This window comes from Leptidea sinapis, chromosome 26 (assembly GCF_905404315.1).
Source record: "Leptidea sinapis chromosome 26, ilLepSina1.1, whole genome shotgun sequence".
NCBI lineage: Eukaryota > Metazoa > Arthropoda > Insecta > Lepidoptera > Pieridae > Leptidea > Leptidea sinapis.
The window spans coordinates 10,475,778-10,497,164 of record NC_066290.1 but is presented as its reverse complement, the minus strand read 5'-3'; the positions used below and the strand labels follow the sequence as shown (position 1 = coordinate 10,497,164).

At 34.0% G+C, this 21,387-nt stretch overlaps 1 protein-coding gene across 4 annotated transcripts in view; it reads right to left on the bottom strand.

The window, feature by feature from the left end:
• LOC126972445 (chitooligosaccharidolytic beta-N-acetylglucosaminidase) overlaps nucleotides 1–14,362 on the bottom strand; it is a 561,898-nt gene extending 547,536 nt beyond the window's left edge. For all 4 annotated transcript variants that reach the window (XR_007731139.1, XR_007731141.1, XR_007731140.1 and 1 more), the window contains exons 1-2: nucleotides 14,012–14,362; nucleotides 3,386–3,490 (exon numbers count right to left, since the gene is read on the bottom strand). Coding sequence is in view for 1 of the 4 variants with exons in the window: in XM_050819216.1 (XP_050675173.1) it covers nucleotides 3,386–3,483 (98 nt within the window). In the remaining 3 variants the exon portion in view is untranslated. The remainder of the gene's footprint in view (nucleotides 1–3,385; nucleotides 3,491–14,011) is intronic.
• Nucleotides 14,363–21,387: the final 7,025 nt, after the last annotated feature.

Genomic DNA, 21,387 nt, shown 5'->3' with positions numbered 1-21,387 from the left:
GAAGAAATACTTCTTTGGCGTAACAAAAATAAATCCTTTCAAAAATTATTCCTCTTGCTATTTGAAGTTTATAGAATAAACAATATTGTAAAAAAGAAGGAATTAAATACAAACCACAAAAATATAAATATACCGTATAATTTAGTAAGTTAAAACGTTAATTTAAATATCCATTACTTATTTTTAAATACAATTACAAAGAAATATTGTATTTTACAACTTATAAAACTTATTTGGAAAAAACGGGCGGTTATAATTTTTCCGTCCCATTAGAAAATACAAAAAGAGGTTTTAATCATTTGAGAATATTACTTGCACTTTTATGAAGTGTTAAAGGTTAGGTTAGGTGAATAAAAAAGGTTATTCAAAATTCAAATTTAAGACATAGTCGGACTTTAACAAAAATTGCAGTTAATTGCGTGTCGTGGCGGGAATCGTTGATAGTTATATCTATCGAGATTTTTTTTCGTAATCGTGTTTTCGAAACAGCGATAATTTAGATAAAGAAATGAAGATAAACATGTCAAAAAATTGGAACCGTAGTCTTTGTAGAAGTATTTTAAGTAGATTTTTAAAAATGTTACTTTTTAGGACTATAGCGCCTTAACTCTAAATTTTTAGATAATTATTGTCGGATTGTCCTATTTCCTTGATATTTTTAACTCTTGATATTATTATTAAGTGGTTTCTAAACTGGTTGATAGAACGATAACAGCGAGCATATAGTTATAGCGCTACTTGAGGAAGGGTGTAGTCAATCTTGTGTCCCAGAGGCTAAATGTGAGTCGTTCGACTGTCCAGAGGACTTGGCAACGATATAAAGAAACTGGTTCCGTCTGTTGAAGACCTGGGTCTGGAAGAAACCATGCACAGAAGCTGACTGTTATCTGGTTAACCAGGCATTGAGAAATCTCAAATTTTCTTATGTCGATCTCAAAAAGCTTCTCGCTGCCAATATATGCAGTCGCCGTCCAGCCCGTAGCTCTAAATTACTCCGCGAGCACAGAGTTGCAAGACTTAGCTTCGCTCGAAATTGTGCGACGTGGACTCAAGAGAACTTGTGTAGATTATTATTCTCGGATGAAGCCGGAATATCACTATATAATATGGTGAGGACCGACGTCGACGAGTACTGCGAAGGCAAGGAGAAATTTTCGCAGAAGATTGCTTTGAAGAAAGAACCCTTTATGGTGGAGGCTCTGTTATATTTTGGGCAGCGAGTTAGAGTTAGTCTTCATAGAAAACGGCACTTTGAATGCACATATCATATACATATCGAAAGTCCTAATTCCTCACGCACAACCCGCATTAACGGTTCTTGGAGAAAATTTGATTTTTATGGACGGTAACGCTCGCGCTCTTTAAGAAACTATAAGGGTTTATAATATAATAAAATCGTCAATGAGTACTACATGACACATTACGTCTGAACCTCGCTGGAACGTAATGCTCCCTCTCGTTTCCGTTTCACCCCTTCGCACTCGTCCTGTTGCGTCAATATGGTTTGCAGTTCCATTGCTGTTAGGTACATGTCGAAATATTTCTCGTGCTGTTACTGCTTTATTTTAGAAGTTTTCTTTGTAACGTTTTGTCTTTTGTTGTTAATAGTTGATGTGGAAGCGTATATTCAAGAGGGATTCGTCGTTTGGATTGGCTAGCTCGATGTCCGACCTGAATCCTATAGAGCACATTTGGGATGTTCTAAAACGAAGAGTAAGACCGGTGCAGACCGCTCCGCAAAACATCAGGGAGCTAAGGAATGTAATTGCTGTGTAGTGGGAGCATATTACACAAGTAACAATTAATAATAGCATCGATAGCATGCCCCGACGAATACAAGCTGTCATTTTAGCAAGAGGGGTATACACTCGGTATTATTAAACATTTACTTTTTATTTTTACGTTAAAAAAACTTAAGTTTTTACCCTGCTTGTATATTTAATGAACAGATACGGAACTAGTTGTTTAGACTCTGGGATCATTTTTCATTAATCTAACTATATTTTGCTTATTTATTTACCCCCTTATTCATAATGGTCCGCTAACTTAAAACAGCTGCTAAAGAGTGTTATTTCTCATTCTGACTTCGGTCAATAGGAGAAGACAGAGTGAGAATTAGCTATGCTTTAAGTAAGCAGACAATTATGAATAAGGGGGTTAATGTATTATTATTACACAAGCTACTTAGAATTATGAAAAAAATCTGAAGATGCTAGTGAACAGGATAATTAACTAGGTGCCCGTTTTTTGTTTTGCAAACAGTGTATAGAATTCTCATCCTTTGGTTGTGGTTCAGTAGACATATGAATAACTAGAGGCTTAGTAGCTGAAGTAGGATACAAATGGTCTAGTTGATGAACCAATGCCAGGGTGTCGGTGCGCGCATCGTAATAGCCTAAACACATGGTCAGACTTAGTCCGTCGTCGAAGGTACACGGTACGGTCCGGACGGTAATAATAATAATTTGTGCGATGTACAATGCGAAATACAATCAAATATGGTCCGATACCGCACCGCGTCTGATGGTTCAGTCGGACCAAATCCGAAAAAAGTACAACTTCAAAACTGTACAAGTTAAGACGCGCGTACGAAGAGTTCCGTATCTTGGTCAGGCCTGTCTGTCTCTCCGTGTAGGTATCGAAATCGTAAGTACGCGGGAAGGACTCTACAGAGTAGGCTAGCCAGTAGGGACCCACGAGCGAGCACTGAGGTACGCGCGAGCTTTGTTAGCCAGTAAGTTAGCGATCCGACTGATCTTTTAAAATTGGGGAAACACAAATAAAGCAAAGTATATTAAAGGTCATCGCGATCCTAATTTAAATATTTAAAGCTTCCTAAACACGCTGAAACAATCTAATTTAAAGTGTTATTATAATAAAATTATATATTTCCTATAATAAGTAAGTTTGATTATGTTGTGGTCTTCCAACGCATGCATTACTATCTGCAACTAATGTAAGTTTAACAACGAAAGATTGATTTAAGATTACGAATACACACCTATTTATATTATAGAAAAAACTGAGCTATTTTTTATGTTGACCTTACTAGCTACAGTTTTAGGTAAAGAAGACAACCCTAATGTCGTCAGAAGAGTCAAGAGTCACGCGATAGAAAGAGAGGCAACTTCTAGGTAAATAAAAATGTAGGTTAATAGCGTTGTGCGATCTGAATTACACCTTATTGTGTGGCCGCAAGAGTCCCTATTTCTTTAATTGATTTTGCGGGGTGAGACTTCTGTACTTGTACTAATATATATATTAGCCAAGTGGGTAGTAAAATATAAAAATGTGTCCTTTTTAGATAAATTGACATAGAAAAACAAATCGTATCATCTGTAAGTGTATACTTTTACAACCTTGTGCTATAATTAATACTACTCACTCAAAGACAGCTGGTATGGGGTTTGAGTCAATGAGATTGTCATCATCGCATGTAGCTAATTGCACAAAAACCGCGAGTAATATCCAACAGTGCCGCATTATGTACCTGAAATAAACACGATATTAATTATGTTTGTAATATTAACAATATATTGTATAATAATTTGTTATGACCAAAGACTTACAACATACTAGAGTATAGACTGAGTGCGGGAGAGAAATGAACATCTCTAGCATGCCTATCGCAGATGACACAGTTTTTGTGAGTCTCACAAAAAGTCTGCATTGCGCGCAAAATGTCTTTGGCAGATATTCAAATTCAAATATTTTTATTCAAAATAGGATGTGACATCACTTATTGAAAGTCACAAAAAAAAGCAACCACCCACTCCACGCCTCAGGCCTGAGAAGAATGGGCGCAACAAACTAAGCGGGCCTTTTTTTTCATCAAAAAATATGTTTACAAAGTAATATTGTACAATTTAACTTATTATTTAATAGCGTGAGGGCGGTCGGTCCATTCCCAATCTGTCATTAAGTATCATTAAGAAAGTAATTTATGTTATAGTAACCTTTACCACAACAACGTTTTTTAACAATTATTTTGAATAACGTTAACGAATATACTTTTGTTTGGAACATTTTCTGGGATCGTGTTGTAAAAGCATATACATCGCCCCACAATAGACTTACTAACTCGACTTAGCCGAGTAGTAGGCATTATAAGATTATGTCTGTTCCTGGTGTTAACATTATGGATATGACAGTTTCTAGCAAATTCACTTATGTGACTATGAACATACATAACATTATCAAGAATATATTAAGAATCAACAGTCAAGATGTTAAATGATATAACACTGGCTCAACCCACACGACGTACACTTTCAGTCATTTTGTCGGCGGAACTATAGCGCGTACACGCAATGGAAGTACAGATATTGCGGTGTGTTATTTCGTACTTGAGAATTAAAAAAGAAAGAAGAAATAGAGAATTTTGGGTTCATCCTATTCTTTTAGAAAGATTATTAAAGGGACTGTTTTCATATTAAATATTCAGTTCTAACACTATATTCAAATAAATTTGCATCTAATTCTATCGCGGACTAAAAAGTGCGTCACGGATAGTCTGTCGTCTGCGATTGGACTAACGGAGATACAGTAAGATAGGAAAAGCGAATCTATTGTTACAAGGTATAACCGATTTATTACACCACTAGCTAATGCACACATTGACAAATAATTATTCTTCAAAAGCCAAAGTCAAATAAACTTTATTCAATTAGGCTCAAACTAAGCGCTTTTGAATCGTCAATATAAGTATTTCTTTTAAATTACTGAATGTGCCATTTGTTCGGAAAAAGTTAAGCTCCTGAGAAGAACATACAAGATACTTGACGTCAACTCTTTTCAATCAAATAGAGTATTTTACAATGGCTGTTATATACATAACAAATTAGTTTGTAAGCCGGAAGCCGGATCTAATGCGTAAACTACCAAAGAAATGGTTCTACGACTACTTCGGACCGTGTTTACGGATACGGATCGGATTCGCAACGGACGTAGCGCGAAAGCGCTCTAAGGGTAACTAATAATTCAGTTTTAGGCGATAAGAATTACTTATCGGGTATATTGGGACATCTTCAGATTATTGACAGCTAATTACTACTACTGACAGTAGAAGTTAATAATTTATCTTTATCTGTAGATTGTAGATTGGGAACGGCCGTTAGTGACTTGTGCCAGAGTATGGCGAGTCAACATCTCCTGAGAATTTAGGATAATTTGGATAGGAAACATTTTTGGATAATTATGGATTGCCGCAAAGTAACGCCTACATCAAAAAAATTTCAAAAGCCTTATAAGTATGAGTATTTTTATACGTCATAGTCTTATGTTATCTATTTAACTTTCTTTTTTAACGAGAATAATATAAAAATTTTAACAAAAATTCATATATTATAAATTTTTAATAGTTTCGTCACAATCTGATGATGTTTCAGGAACGCATAGGGAACAAACATACAAACATTGATTTCTATTTATATAGATGGAAGACCATATTGAGCAGTTTAGTGACGACAGAGATCATTATATGTTACCGTACATAGAGTTTATCTAAAGAAATGGAGAGTTAATAACTGTAATCCCACCAGTAAATTATGATCTCCAGTTCAAACAAAACCAATGCTGACTGTCTTATCGTGTCATCGACCTACTATATGGGAATACTGGTGCCCTTTGCTGGGATTCTTGCTAAAAATAGCCCAGCTTGAGTTGGATACAATTAGGTCCGATATTGTGATTTATTACATAAACAATGTGCATCAAACGAAAGGTGAAATAAAACAGTGAAACCTTTCAACTTTTTAGGTCGAAATAGAAGGAAACAAATAAGAATATATATTTCATTCAAAAACATACTTAGAAACACAAAAAAATTAATACAAAAAATTAATAAAAACTTTAAGAACCAAAAGGTCGTCTGTTCAACTGTTACTTGTGAAACTAGTCCACATGCTGGTATTCTTCTGATGATTAACATTCTTAATCATAAAAAGTGGCCAAGTGCGAGTTGGACTCGCCCATGAAGGGTTCCGTAGCAGCAAAGTAACATAATATAAAAAGTTCTTGAAGTCCTTGAAACTACATAGATCTCGTTCAAATAAATTTTCGGTGGCAGTTTGCATGGTAATGTATATCATATATTTTATATTTTATTTTAGAAGTTACAGGGGGAGGAACATTCTACCATTTTGGAAGTGTCTCTCGCGCAAACTATTCAGTTTAGAAAAAAATTATATTGGAACCCTCAATAACATTTTTGAAGACCTAGACATAGTTTCAGTTCTAAGTATGGGGAACCCCCAAATTTTATTTTCCTCTATTTTTGTATGAAAATATTAATGCGGTTCACAGAATACATCTACTTACCAAGTTTCAACAGTATATTTATTATAGTTTCGGAAATAAGTAGCTGTGACATACGGACGGACAGACAGATAGACATGACGAATCTATAAGGGTTCAAATAGTTGGTAGTTTTTGACATTCAATAAGTCTGTTTATAAATCATTATTTCCCTAGTTTAGATATAGCTTTCTTTTATGAAAATACAAAACAAAAAAAATAAGCTACGCCAAATTTAGTTGAATTTATCAACCTTTTTAATAGTATATGACCTTAGATTCTCCGCTGCGCTCCAACTAGATACCGCAGGCGTAATCGCAAAGTGCGGCAACTAATACTACGCGCAATTGGCGTACTCAAGCCAGTCTCGAACAATATGTGACGTTGACCTGCCACATGTTCTGCTAAACTTTGCTTATAACTTAAATTAAAATGACGGGATGCGTAGTAAGACTGTGTAAAAATAATACTACAAGAAATAAGAAAGACTGAGATCACATAATATAATCAGTACCTAAATATTTTGTATTTTATTAATTTTAATTGAATTTATGAATTTAGAATAGAAAAAAAAGCGCGTACACCTTCCTTCAAGGCCGGCCACGCTCCTATGATTCCTCTGGTGTTGCAAGAGAATGTGGGCGGCGGCGATCACTTAACACCAGGTGACCCGTACGCTCGTTTGTCCCCCTTTTCCATAAAAAAATCATACAATGTAAATTGGTTGCCTACAGGACAGGCTATGCCTAGTGTAGGGACCAAATACTATGTAATATTATGCGATAAAGTGTATGTATATAATAAATAAATATTATACCAAACGTCAACCATTTTGAATGTTCCGCTGTAGTGAATGCACAAATGGCACATGCATTAAACATTTATGCAGCAAAGTGTATTTGAGGTTGCGTGTTAACTGTATCAGTGCTATCGGAACTAAACAATAATAATATGAACTTCCGCATGCGACAAAATTGCCGAAGCGTTGAATTATTGTACTTCTATGTCCGTATGAAGAAGAATATTAACGTTTTTAGAAAGGAAAAGTCGCGAACTCGGTATCTATATTAAAGCTTTAACACATGATCGGATTTGGTACGGCCGAACCATCGAACGCGGTCTGGTATGGGACAATGTATATCGCGTAGTCCATCGCACAAAATTATTATTACTAACGTCCGGACTGTAGAACACAGGACCAATAAAAAATATTCTTTATTTGCATAATGTGTGTATAAAAGGTAACAAAAACTATAATACGAATCAATACATTAGCCAAAAAGGGCATGCAAACTGAAGCAGGATTTTTAAATCTACATTATTTTTTTACGGTGAAAAAAATTTCTGAATGTGACTCGATTTAAATTTGTTATATCGGACTAGCTCCATACCTACTGGATAATAATAAAATATACGTCTTTGTATAGGGAATTTAATTATCATTAATTAATTAATAATCATAAATTTATGGTGAAAAGTTCAAAGAGTTTCAGTTCTAAGTATCAGAACCTCCAAATTTACAAGTACTTCTTCATTGTTACATCATATTAACATTTCTACAAAATATACAATAGGCAGTCAAAGTTCGAACACAAGATAATAAAAAAAAATCACAAATTTAAGATATCAGATACAGCATAGAAATTTATATTAATTAGCCATTCATTTAGTTGAGTTTTAATTTGAATAGCATCGAGAAGTTCTTTAATTATTAGAATACACATGGCATGACAATTTTTGGTATACAAGGAAGTCCTGGGTGCTTTTTTGTAAGCAAGTCTATTTGGATGTCGTTGGTTGGTGCGAGGCGTCCACCGGACCCAGCGATGGTCAGGCCGTACCAAGTCCGACCATGTGTTTAAGGTGTTAGACATAAGTAATCACATTACCTGAAGCTAGTTTTAAGACCGTTTATTATTATTGTCCGTTAAATACTTATTCATTTTTGCTAAACATGCTGTGTACACACCCTCGTGGAATTACAGCCTATCTTGTATTTAGCTGATAGTTTTCTTTGTATGTTGTATGTAAGTACTACATGAACACTGAAGCAGGATTTTTAAACATACAGTATTTTTCATGGTGAAAAAAAGATTCTGAATCTGTGACTCTTTTTAAATTTGTTATGTAGAACTAGCCATACTGAATAATATTTTGGAATAAAATTTACGCCTTTGTATAGAGAACCCTATTAATATCATAAATGTGAAAGTTAGTATGTCTGGATGTATGTTTGAACTTCTTTAACGCAAACACTACTGAATGGATTTTGATGAAACTTTGCAGTAATATAGCTTACACACCAGAATAATATATAGGCTATAATTTATAAAATATTGTGTGAATTATCTATACATTTAAATAAAATTGGAGTATCTGTTTGTAATATTGAAATAACCGTTTTTTACTAAATGTATATAATGAATATATATACGGTACTTACACCAAAATAACATTTTTTACAATTTTTGTCTGTCTGTCTGTTTGTTCCGGCTAATCCGGCGACTTTTATTGGCAGGTAGCTGATTTAATAAGGAGTAACTTAGGCTACGTTTATTTTAGAAAAATAAAGCAATGTCCAAGAAACGGTCTAACTCTAAAAATAATTTAAGTATATGGCAAAACAACGTTTGCCCGGTCAGCCAGTTTAATTATAATTTATTTAAAAAAAAATACAAATTTTAAATTTTTTAAACAAACAAAAACTACAAAAATCCTCTTTTTTTATGAAAATAAGGGACGAGACGAGTAGGACGTTTAGTTGATGTAATTGATACGCCCTGCCCATAACAATGCAGCGGCGCTCAGGATTCTTCAAAAACAACAAGACAATATATAATGCTTACAAATTACTGGTTCACGGCAGAAATAGGCGCCGTTGTGGTACCCATAATCTAGCCGGCATCAAAGGAGCCTCCCACTGGTAAATGGTCATAATAATATAATTACTGCGCTCGATTGTACAGTATCGCGCGCTCATCTGTATGAAACGAAGTTGCATTTTTGTTTGCCATTAGATTGGATCAGCAGTATGTCATTGTATGAAATAATGGGCGATTCGAAAACATATTCATTAGTAATACTCGTCGAAACTGATTCAAAGTATATTTGATAGCCTACATTGTTAATGTTGTATTTTCTACAATGCAATAATATATGCCATGATTACTTTACACTTAATTGCCTTCGAAACTACACATTACTTGTAATACGTTGTCATGCACCCGCCCTATTTAATGTGTTTTTACTGTCTCACATATTATATACAGTTTATGTTTTTTTTATGAATATAAGGGATGAGACGACCATTACATTCAGCTGGTGGTAATTGATACGCCATGCCCTTAACAATGCAGTGCCGCTAAGGTTTCTTAAAATCCCAAAAATTCTGTGCGGCACTACAATTGCGTTCGTTACCTTGATACGTACGATGTTAAGTCTCATTTGCCCAGTAATTTCACTAGCTACGGCGCCCTTCAGACCGAAACACAGTAATGCTTACACATTACTGTTTCACGACAGAAATAGGCGCCGCTGTTATAGTGCCCATAATAAAAAGGAGCCTCCCACTGGTTATTGTTTAGTGTTAATTCGGCTAAGTCAGTATTTTCAATCTTATTTATATCGGGAACCCATTGTCAGCCAGATAAATAATATAATTTAATTTTAAAAGACTTGCAGTTTTGGATAAAAAGAAAATAAGAATACCCAGAGCTGGCAAAGGAAGCTCTAAAGTTATTAGTACCATTCGCCTCTTCATATCTCTGTGAAATGACATTCTCTTCAATGTCCACTTAAACTAAAAAGAGAAATATAACTTCAATTAGAAAATGATTGGATTTTAACATGTCAAAAAGAGCACCACGATTGGCCATCCTTCACACTAAATTTGTGTTTTTATTGTAGTCCAGGTACATTGCCTTTTTACTTCTGCCGGCGACCCCCCAGGGGTTATGTAAGTCTACAGGCAAGTTGCTAAAGCATAGATTTAGGGATTAGGCGTCCTCGCTGAAAAATTGACTAAACAACTGGGTAAGTTTGAACTGTGACACCCTGCTGAAACTAATTCCACACCTGATTTCATTCTACACGAGGCTGTTGACTCGCCGAACTCTGGGAAGAGAATCTAGGGTACAGAGAGTACGTCAAACTACGAGAACTAACTGTTAGCATTGGAGAGGAATCTACAGACACCAATTAGGTCAAGGTGATGGTAGGCGCACCATTACAGTAGCAGTATACAGTTCAACAACTGCAAACGAATGGTTTCTTTTCTCTTACTTCTTCTTTTAGGTATTATATTATACCTTAATATCTCTGGTCACATTATTAATATATGCTCTGGAATTGGTAGATTTGTGTAAAGTCCTTAGAAGACTGAGGCGAGTTGCTTCTTATAAATGTTAACTTTAATGGCTTACCATGGATATGTCGCGTCAGTCCTCAAATATGGTCTACTATTTATTTATAGGACAACCAGTAGTTGTTTCATTCTAATACGCTTAAAATATATCAAATATTAACAAAATATGAGTTGAATGTACAACAAATTAAGGTGTCACAACATGCACAGTCTCTACTTTGGTGACACCAAGAACACAATAATATAAAATAAAACAAAAATTATAAAAAATCAATGAAAAGAAAAAAAAAAAGAAGTCATTTGGCGCCTAACAATCTCGTAATTTTTTTTTAAACGCAGGTAAAGAATCTTTACAAATATCTACCTCACCACAGATGGAGTTCTAGTCTTGATAGACGTCGTATGGGAGAAGATTGCTTAAGGTTTGTTTAGGCAAATGGCTGATGGAACAATGTGGGGAAATGGCAAGGAGGTACATCAACATTTGTTGCTCAAAAATTCTCCGACATTTGGAGTTTCTCCGACATTTTCATGTATAAAGACTTATTTAAAAAGTTTAATATTTTGACATTACCTAATTTGTATATTTTCGAAGCATGTAAATTCGTTATAGAAAATAATCATTTATTTAAAAAAAGGTCATTGAATTAAATCCGCGTTCCACCCGATTACCGGATAGGTCAGTTTATGGCCACTGTCACAGAACAACATTTTACTTAAACAGTAGCTATGTAATAAATTATACAATCATATTAATTAAAAAAAAACTTACAACAGAAACGATTTTCTGGACTGATGTTATAACGGTTAATTGAAAAAAAAATATACTACTAAGGATTTTGGAAAATTTTAAGTAAACTTTTTTGCATGCTAATTTATATTTGCCAAATCAAAGAGGCGACTATAGATTTAACACCTATTCATTGCCTTCGGTGAACGAACATACAGACTCTTTCTATTTCATTCTAGAGCTTTATTTCTTTGTCTTTCACAGCGGCATGTAGCCAAGTCACCGACATATCCCTGATGATTGCGAAACTAAAGTGGGAGTGGGCAGGGCACATAGCTCGTCGGACAGGTTAGCCGTTGAGGTAGTAAAGTTTTCAAATGGCGACCACTTACCAGAAGATGTTGAAAGGCCCCACAAGATGGACCGATTATCTGATCATGATGAGAGCAGTGCAGGTCCCATCGCCATAGAGATCTTAGAGGGAGGCCTCCAGCATTGAACGTATTTCAGTTGACGATGTACGTAGTAGATCAGTGGGACGCTCCTTTACACAGGATGCCGGCTAGATTATGGGTACCACAACGGCGACTATTTCTGCCGTGAAGCAGTAACGTGTAAGCATTACTGTGTTTCGGTCTGAACGGCGCCGTAGCTATTGTCATTACTGGGCAAATAAGACTTAATATATTATTCTCAAGGAGATGTGCGCAATTATTGTAGTGCCGCTCAGAATTTTTGGGTTTTTCAAGAATCCTAAGCGGCACTGCATTGTAATGCCCTGCTCGTCTCGTCAATTATTTAAAAAAAAGAGAATACATTACCTCTTTATAATATTAATACAGATTAAAATAAAATTTTAATTCTGATCAATTTATTCCTGTCATCGCATAGCTTAATGAAACCATAGTTATAGTTTAAAATGTAATGAAATAAGATGAAAATAAGAATTTGTATTCGTAGAAAACGTGTTGAATTACGTACGTACTCAATGTCAAGCAACCAATTATGCTAGTCTGCATCATAATTACTGTTAAACTTGGGAATTTACAAGATATATTAACCTTCTACTTGACTCACGGTCCCTCGGGCACTCTCAAAATCGGTTTAATAGTCAACGCTCAGAAGCGTATCAGACAGACATACTATCTAGCTGTTGCCCGCGACGTCGTCTGCGTGGACGCTATAAGCAACACAAACTACTATGCTGATAATATGTAGCCTTTTTGTTGCCCCCGACCCGACCTCTTGTTATTCATGCAAAATTTGAGTTAAATCTATTCAGTAGTTTTTCGTTTTATACGGACATTGATACATTGTAAATCATTGCTCCATTTAAGACATTTCTTTAAAATATTATTGGTCAACTAGCTGACCCGGCAAACGTTGTTTTGCCAAAGAAATTACTATTAGAGTATGACCGTTTCTTGGACATTGGACCATAACTTTATATTTCTAAAATAAAAGATTTTTTTGAAATAAACGTAGCCTAAGTTACTCCTTAGCTGATGTAATATCAGCTACCTGCCAATAAAATTTCGATCAAAATCGTCCAGCCATTTCAGAGATTAGCCGGAATAAACAGACAGACAGACAGACAAAAATTCTAAAAAATGTTATTTTGGTGTAAGTACCGTATATATATATTCATATACATGTAGTAAAAAACGGTTACTTCAATATTACAAACAGACCCTCCAATTTTATTTATATGTAGGTATAGATAACGTAAAACATTTATTCAGTTCAGGTAACGTATGTTGAATTTAGAATTCGTGACAGTGACAGTTGAGACACGATTTAGAAGAAAAGTGAGCTTAAATAGTCTTTAAGCACACTTTCGTGTTTGCGTTGTACTTATTTCCGGACAAAAAATCTATTACCTAAGTACTTTTTTGGCTTCGGTATTATTTGTTCAACACACAGCGTGTATTTATTTATTATTAAAAAAATATTCATTGTACAGAAATGTTATATGCATAGATTAGGATGACACGTGGTGACTAGGTTGAACAGTACAGATTAAAAAAATATCTAAATTATTAAATTTTTGTTATTGTGCAGACTCACGCCAACCTTTGAGTTTACTTATAATAATTATAATATGGGCTTCTTAAATATTTGCTCATAAACACCTCAATAAATACGGAAGTTTTATCAAATGAAACCGTAGTGAAATATGTCGTTATAATTAACTTCCCTTTTTTTAGCTTTACCATCGAGATAAGATTAGTCTTATCACAACGATGATAAACACACTTGAATACTTCCAAAAAGTACCAAAAATATATCATACTATTTCATTGCAATTTATATCTTTTATAACTAACTAGTAATAATCACATTTTATGAGGATAATTCGTGAGTTAAAGTTTGAACTGTTAACATTTAATTACGTAGGTAACTACTTATATTGTTTAAATTTTTAATTCAAGGTATTCTATTTTCAACTATTTTAAATGTGACATTAGTTTACTTAATTAAAGTTTCTAAAGCCAACTACTGTTTATTTTTATATCTTTTTAGCTAAGTACATTATTTAGTACATCAAAATATCTATATATTATTATAGAAACAATAAAATCTCTTTTAATCTATATGAAAGGAAAAGGTTTGTAAATACTTACTCGGTCACTAGGTCTTATAACTGATACTTTCTAGCTCACAACGCACGCAACTATCACTTTCTATGTCCAATTTAAATTAATTCTAAATTCGAAAATTATTGTTCTTCTAAAACCCGCTCATAAATAGAAGGCAGTCAGCAATATTTACTTTTTTTATTCAGACAAGGCAACGGCGCACAGCAGACGAATCAAGTTGTTGTTTTTTATTTATTATTTTTGTTTCGCAATTGTTGATATGTGCTCGCGGCGCGAAGCTTACGTTTGTTATGGTCCGACTATCGGCACAAATGGTTTTAAGTAGGTATTATGTTTATTGTTAAGCACTTCAAAACTCGAAAGCATTATTACTTTTTAAAGTAGCACTCGCGGGAAACACAGCGCGCGAACCGCTTGTATTGGGGGACTGACGCCGGATACGGATTTAGCGGTAGGTAACTCTGTTTTTGGCGGGAGATAGCATTGAGTAAATAATAATATGAATGTTGCTATTGCCCATGACTTTAGCTTTGTTTATTGTGTACCAATTATTTTTAGTGATTTTGATTGAGGGTAACCAGTAACGTTCACTTTCAATATACGATCTCCAATCTAAGATTACTTTAGAATACAGAATGTATACTACTGTAATAGTACCTTCTATCTGTTTTTTTCAGTTATTTAACTTAAAAGTTACTATATAGATTAAAATACAATTACAAACACATAAGCGTTATACCTAAAGCTTATCTGTGTTTATAAGCCGCTTAATTTTTAATGACGAAAACACTAAGAATGAAAAGAACAATTTTCAATTAGGGTTATTACATCGTAAAGTAAAGATAACAAAAAATAAAAAGCAAATACAAAAAAATACAATTAAACTTTATCAATAACAATTTTTTTATGGAAATGAGCGTACGGGTCACCTGATGTTAAGTGATCTCCGCCGCCCACATTCTGTATTAGTTATCATAATATTAAAAACCAAATCATGACCATCATATTATTCATTAAAATTATATTGAGGATGGATTTTGCCGTAGGTGTTACTTTGTCAGCTTGAATCTAATTTGGCATTTTAACTTAAAATGTTCAATTTTAAAAGGAAACATGACGACTTTCTTTTGTCGTAATTGTCGTCTTGTCTGTATTTGAAAATAAATTAAGGATTTCCAGGAATATCTGCATATAAGTTATTTGAGCAATGTGTAAAAAAAGTTTTTGCTTTTTTGCTCTCACAAAAAAATCTATGAATGCAATGTAAAGAATTTTGTTTATGGTTACTGCGTAAAATAACTTCCTGAAAACTGTACACGTTTAAAATCTTAGGAATTAGAATAAGTTGACTTTCACTCTAATGCTGGTTATATAAATTTGGGAAGGTAGTACACACGCTTTATAATATGTAGGTACACGCATTTTTGAACTTTTAATCTATAACAGAGTACCATAATATAAGATTAAAAAATATATTTCTTGTTTTAAGATATCGTATGAGGACAAAAATGCCTCACACCCATTTGTTTTTTGTTTTAGTTGGTAAAAAAATGTGTTTTTTCCTATGTTCATACAATAAACAAATTTCAACAGATTAAATGTCCTCGATCGAGGATAACATTGGAAATCACAAAGCGACATACAATTAATGATGAAGACATAATATGACTATTTACTAGCTATCTATCTAGCTACAAACGCAATCCATAAGATAGGACTCGGAAATAATCATCTTATTATATAGGATGTACCAACATCATAAAATACATTTTCGAAATCACATATTCTTATTACCCAGCAAATGATTAATCCTATTGTGATTTTTACAAGATGTTGAAATTTATTTCTTATGATTATGAGTAGTATCGCACAGCTATCTTTTTTTATTGAGCCTAGATTGATTGTTGTATGCAGACAGACGACAACAGTGCAGATACAACTCAATTTTTTTTTCTTAAGAATATTGACACACTTTTACACAAATTATCTTGCCCCAAACAAGGCATAACCTGTACTATGGGTAAAAGAATACGATATATTTAATACAGTAAACTTACTTAAACATACATAAATACGTATAAATATCCATTTCTCGGAAACAAACATCCATATTCATCATGTAAATTATTGCAGCTACCGGGATTCGAAACCGAGACCTCTAGCTTAGTAGTCAGGGTCACTAGCCATTCGGCTACATGGGTCGTCAATATTAAAAAGGTATGTATGTTTGTTACTAACGTTTTCGCCTACGTTATGAAATGATATTATCCCCACCATCTGGATGTGTGGCGTTCACTCCAGTGTGGTTTTAAAACAACTTTGTCCCACGTACAACCAAGCTGTGGAATGAGCTTTCTTGTGCGGTGTTGCCAGGACGAAACGACATGGATTCATTCAAAAAAAAACGCGTACAAAAAGGCCAGCAACGCTCCTGTGATTCCTCTGGTTTTGCAAGAGAATGTAAGTCTTACACTCGCGATACGTATGTCACTTTGTTTTAGGGTGTGTGGGTTGCTGAAAATAGAGGCTAAAGGCTTACCCATATTTTTTACGACACGTTCTTTCAGCTGTATATCTAGACGCATAAATAATCTAAGACTTATCATTTTAATTATTTATTTATTTCACAAAAATTGGTAATATAACAATGAAAGTTTCGTGTGTTGTGTGTATGTTTTTATTAGATACTGTGCCTTTGCTAATAATTTTTGATTTAATTTATATTTCGACGAATGACTTGATCATATTGTAGTTGTAGTTGACACAAGCACTGCCCATTGGGCTCGTTAATAAATAAATCTTTATTCTAAGGTCCGAATGCAGTCGGGCCCCACATAACATATTGCACGATTAAAGGCTGGGTTGAATCAACTAACTTTAGCAATAACAAACATGTTAGAGTACCGGTTAAGTTGTGTGTTTCACCAATTGGCAATTTTTAGACGTACTAACTTTAAATGTTTAATGCAACCGTCCAACTTTCGCCGGTTAAAGCTATTATTAATGTTAAATAGCTAAATATAACGACCTGTCGAAAGTATCAAATAAATATTCGATAATGACTTGATATTTCACTTTATAACTTTGATTATGCCAAGGAATACGACGACTTAAGCCTGTAATACCTACTACTCGGCTAAGTAGTAAGTCTTTTGTGGGGCGATGTATATATGCTTTTACAACAAGATCCCAGAAAATTTTGAAATCGAAAGTATTAACTTTTATTAACTAGTTTTTTTAGATGCTAATTTGACCTAGTTTTATATCGGTACATGTAATATGATAAATAAATAATAAAAAAAAAACTACGTCATTCAAAAGAAATTAAAAAACGTTTGTGTGGTAAAGGTTAGGTACTATAACATAAATGACTTTCTTAATGATGCCAAAGATTGGGAATGGAGTTGGGGAGTGGAGAGATGGAATGGGAAGTTTAATTGTACATATTACTTTGTAAACATATTTTTTTGATGAAAAAAACAAAGCCCGCTGAGTTTGTTGCGCCTATTCTTCTCAGGTATGAGGCATTCGTTTTGTAATGGGTGGTAGTTTTTGACTTTCAATAAGTGATGTCACATCCTATTTTGTATAAAAATATTTGAATTTGAATTTGATGGTGCTGTTAAAGTCAGCGTTACTGTTAAAGTTAAATTTCACTTAAACCTTAACTATAACAGCTAATATAATGCAACCCAGCCTTAAAGTTATTGTTTTCTACATTATGCACATTGCACTGTAGACAAAATTACATTTTAATGTTGATTATGCTATGGGCCGCCTTGTAGAATACGGTTTTCGGACCTATAAAGAGACGTTGCTCCAGCAATGACGGACGAACAAAATTCGACTTGAACCAGACTTTCCCCATTGTTATCTGTGACTTTCGCTTGACAATCGATGAATCAACAATTGAGGATGTATCGAATCTGCAATACGCTTATTTCAATTGCTCTAAAATGATGTTGATTGATGTTTTAACTGTTGTTAGAGGCACTTGATAATAATCAAATTAAATCACTGTTATAAAGAACCATTTACATTGTGTTTAAATATATTAATAAGTATGGATAGTGAAGTTGATTTAAATATTATAAATTTATATTCAAAATAGGATTTATTAACTCACTTAAATCTTATTTATTAACTAAAAAGGTAGCTAAATGGCTGGATGTTCCAGTATTAAGAAATTTATGTATGTAATTGTAACCTTTACAGATATTTTTACTTTACTTCACAAATTATTTTAAAAAATTGGTAAGGATCTCGTAAAACATTTGTTTTGTACATTTTTCGGGATAATGTTCTAAAAAAAATTTTAACAAAAAAACAACCGACTTCTAACATACTATTCCAAAACAATAGATATAATATGCACTAAAAAGTATAAAAATAATTGCGTATTTTTATACAATCTAATGAAGTAATCTAATTTTAGTTACTATTTTTGTCATCAGTGTACTACCGCCGCGGCCGCGACCCGCTCTCGCCTCTCTTCTCACGACTCAAGCATATCTCACCTATAGCTATGTATGTTACAAACCTATCTTGGATGACACCGACTCCAAAAATTACAATAATCCTAACTAGAATTAGATTAATTGTTAGATTGTATAAAAATACGCATTTATTTTTATACTTTTTAGTGCATATCTATTGTTTTGGAATAGCATTTTTGAAGTCGGTTGTTTTTTTGTTAATTTTATTTTTATTTTCAATGCAGCAATAAACATAAGCGCTTTGCAATTTGATTACAGACAGTGAGAAATTCTGCCAGATCGCACCCTTACTGTAAGTCGTTAAGGAGTCCCATTTATCATTATATTCGACTACGACAATAGCTTGACCATAACTATGTTATGGTAGATGACTTAAATATCCGGATAGCATAAAAAGATTCGGCCGAGTATCGTTAATTTGCTCCTAATATAGTAGTAAATTTGGATTCCGTAATCAGAACCTACCCAAGCCATCGTTGAAGTATATCCTTTCCAATAAAAAAAGAATCATCAAAATCGGTTGGCGCGATTTTGAGGTATTCGTAAATTTATCATGCACTTTGACTTTTTTTAAGACTTTTATGGTTTCCTGACCAAATTACAATGGGACCACACGGGAAGCACCAGCTTTTAAATAAAAAAAGAATTATCGAAATCCGTTCACCCAGTCGAAAGTTTTGATGTAACAAACATAAAAAAAACCGACGAATTTAGAACTTCCTCCTTTTTTGAAGTCGGTTAAAAAGCATAATACATCGCCCAACAAAAGCCTTACTTACAGGGCCCTCCGCGTAGTAAGTATTTATATATATTATAATTTTATCTATGGTCCCAGAAACTCCAGGTAAACATTAAGATTATCATAATTTGACCACCTGTATATCCCCAAGATCAGTGACCTACTGAGCTTGAAATTCCGGGTCCGAATCAGGTTGGTGCATTTGTATGATGAATATGGATGTTTCTTTTAGAGTCATATTTCAGTATGTATATTGTACTAAATGTGGCTTGCACTCATTCCTGTAGAAAACAATTGTGAAAAAACTTAAAAAATGTTCGATATAAATGACACATTTTCGGCTCCGTTGGCATGTATTTAATGTATATTCAAATCGACAGTTGTCAATGTTTAAGTTCATTTAAATGTAATATGAAGCGTGGCAATACAAAAATAAATTAAAGCAAATAATTTAAATTTGCAAACAAATATTTCAACAACTTTTTTAATCATCCTTACGTTGGTGTTACTCACCTACTGTTATTTTCTGCTACGCCGCGGCGTGGGACAAGTAGCTGTCAGTGCCTACACTAGCGCGCGGTTATTAAATTACTTACAGGTTGTACTAGAATGATAGTAATGAATTATAGCTCCATCCTGTATAATACACATTATGTTAGAAAATGTAATAAGTATATTATTAAATATAAAATTCACAACTTTCATTGATTGAAATCGTTTTTCCCGATTTCATAAATCATTACCAAACTCACCTAATGGAACAGTAACATTGCGCCATTTCCTTCAATTATTATATGTTGACGACTTAACAGGCGTGCATTGAATTAATTAGACACGCAATATTTACAAGACGGACAATTATAGAGATACTTCCTGTCTCTAATCGTAAAATCAGCCGAGTTAGTCATAATAATTCGTTTTTTTGGGTTGCGTACCTCAAACGGAAAAAACGGAACTCTTATAGGACCACTTTGTAGTCCATCCGGTCTGTCTGTCTGTCAAGACACTTCATCTCGGGAACGCGTGGAGGTATCGAGTTGATTTCAACTCGATACCTCCACATTTTTATTAATTTTATTTATTAATTTTATTAACAATTTTATTAATTTTAATACGATATACTCAGGTCTACAGTCTCTTGAAGCTGTGGAAAAAATCAAACTTTGAAGTAAACGTAAAAATAGATACGGTCGTTTATGCCGTAAAAATCGTATACATCGTTGGTAGATGCATTGTCAAGATGTTCTACTTATTCTGGGTATTCGTTCAAATTAGTGATTTCGGAGTCTAGTCACCACAACTAGAACCAAATATCCTCTTTTAGGTTATATATATATAATATGTTAAAGCAGATAGACTCATATTAATTACTTTGTAAGTCTCCTAGTTTATCAATCTATTTAATGGCATATAAACTAAAGTGATTGAGATTTATTACAAAAATTAATAAAATGAGCGCCATATGGAGTTAAGGGATCCAGGTCTGGATAATACACGGCTTTGCTCTTTTATTATTATTATTCAAATATTATGTCAAATAATTTATTCTTACTTCACAACATCATTAGGGGTATGTTCCCATATGCACTGCGACCACTGTACATTGTGATGTCAATTTAGTATACTGTGAAGCCGTTCCTTTATAGCCAGTTATATTGGTTACTATTTAAAACGGAGCGCAAACCCGTATACGGTCAGCCGCATTTTTTGACGCAGTATTCAAATGAGTGTATTAAAGGTTACTAGTTTATTAAAAAAACTGTTGTTGGAGTACTGTCAAATTAAAAATATTTGGGATTAAACTGTAGGTATTGTTTATAAAACGTTAGGCACTCGAGTGGTTTTGACTGATCACGTGATCAAAGTACTGTGAGTACCTTACCTCAAAAACGCCAGTGCTCGCAGTAGAATATGGCGGCGATTTATGATGTTGGGGGTAGTAAGGTGATGCCAGGTATGGGTGGTGCACATATTCCTAGGCGATGTGCATCTATAAAAAGCCGATCTTGCCGGTAGCGTACGTCCAGGGATGACACTGGACTATAGACGCGCATCACCCAGTCCGACACATACACGTCCCCGTAACCCCCGTTGTGGGTCGTCTACCCTGGGCAATGTTGCAGTCCAGAACGAGTGTCACTATTTGTTTTCCTCGGGACTGTAAT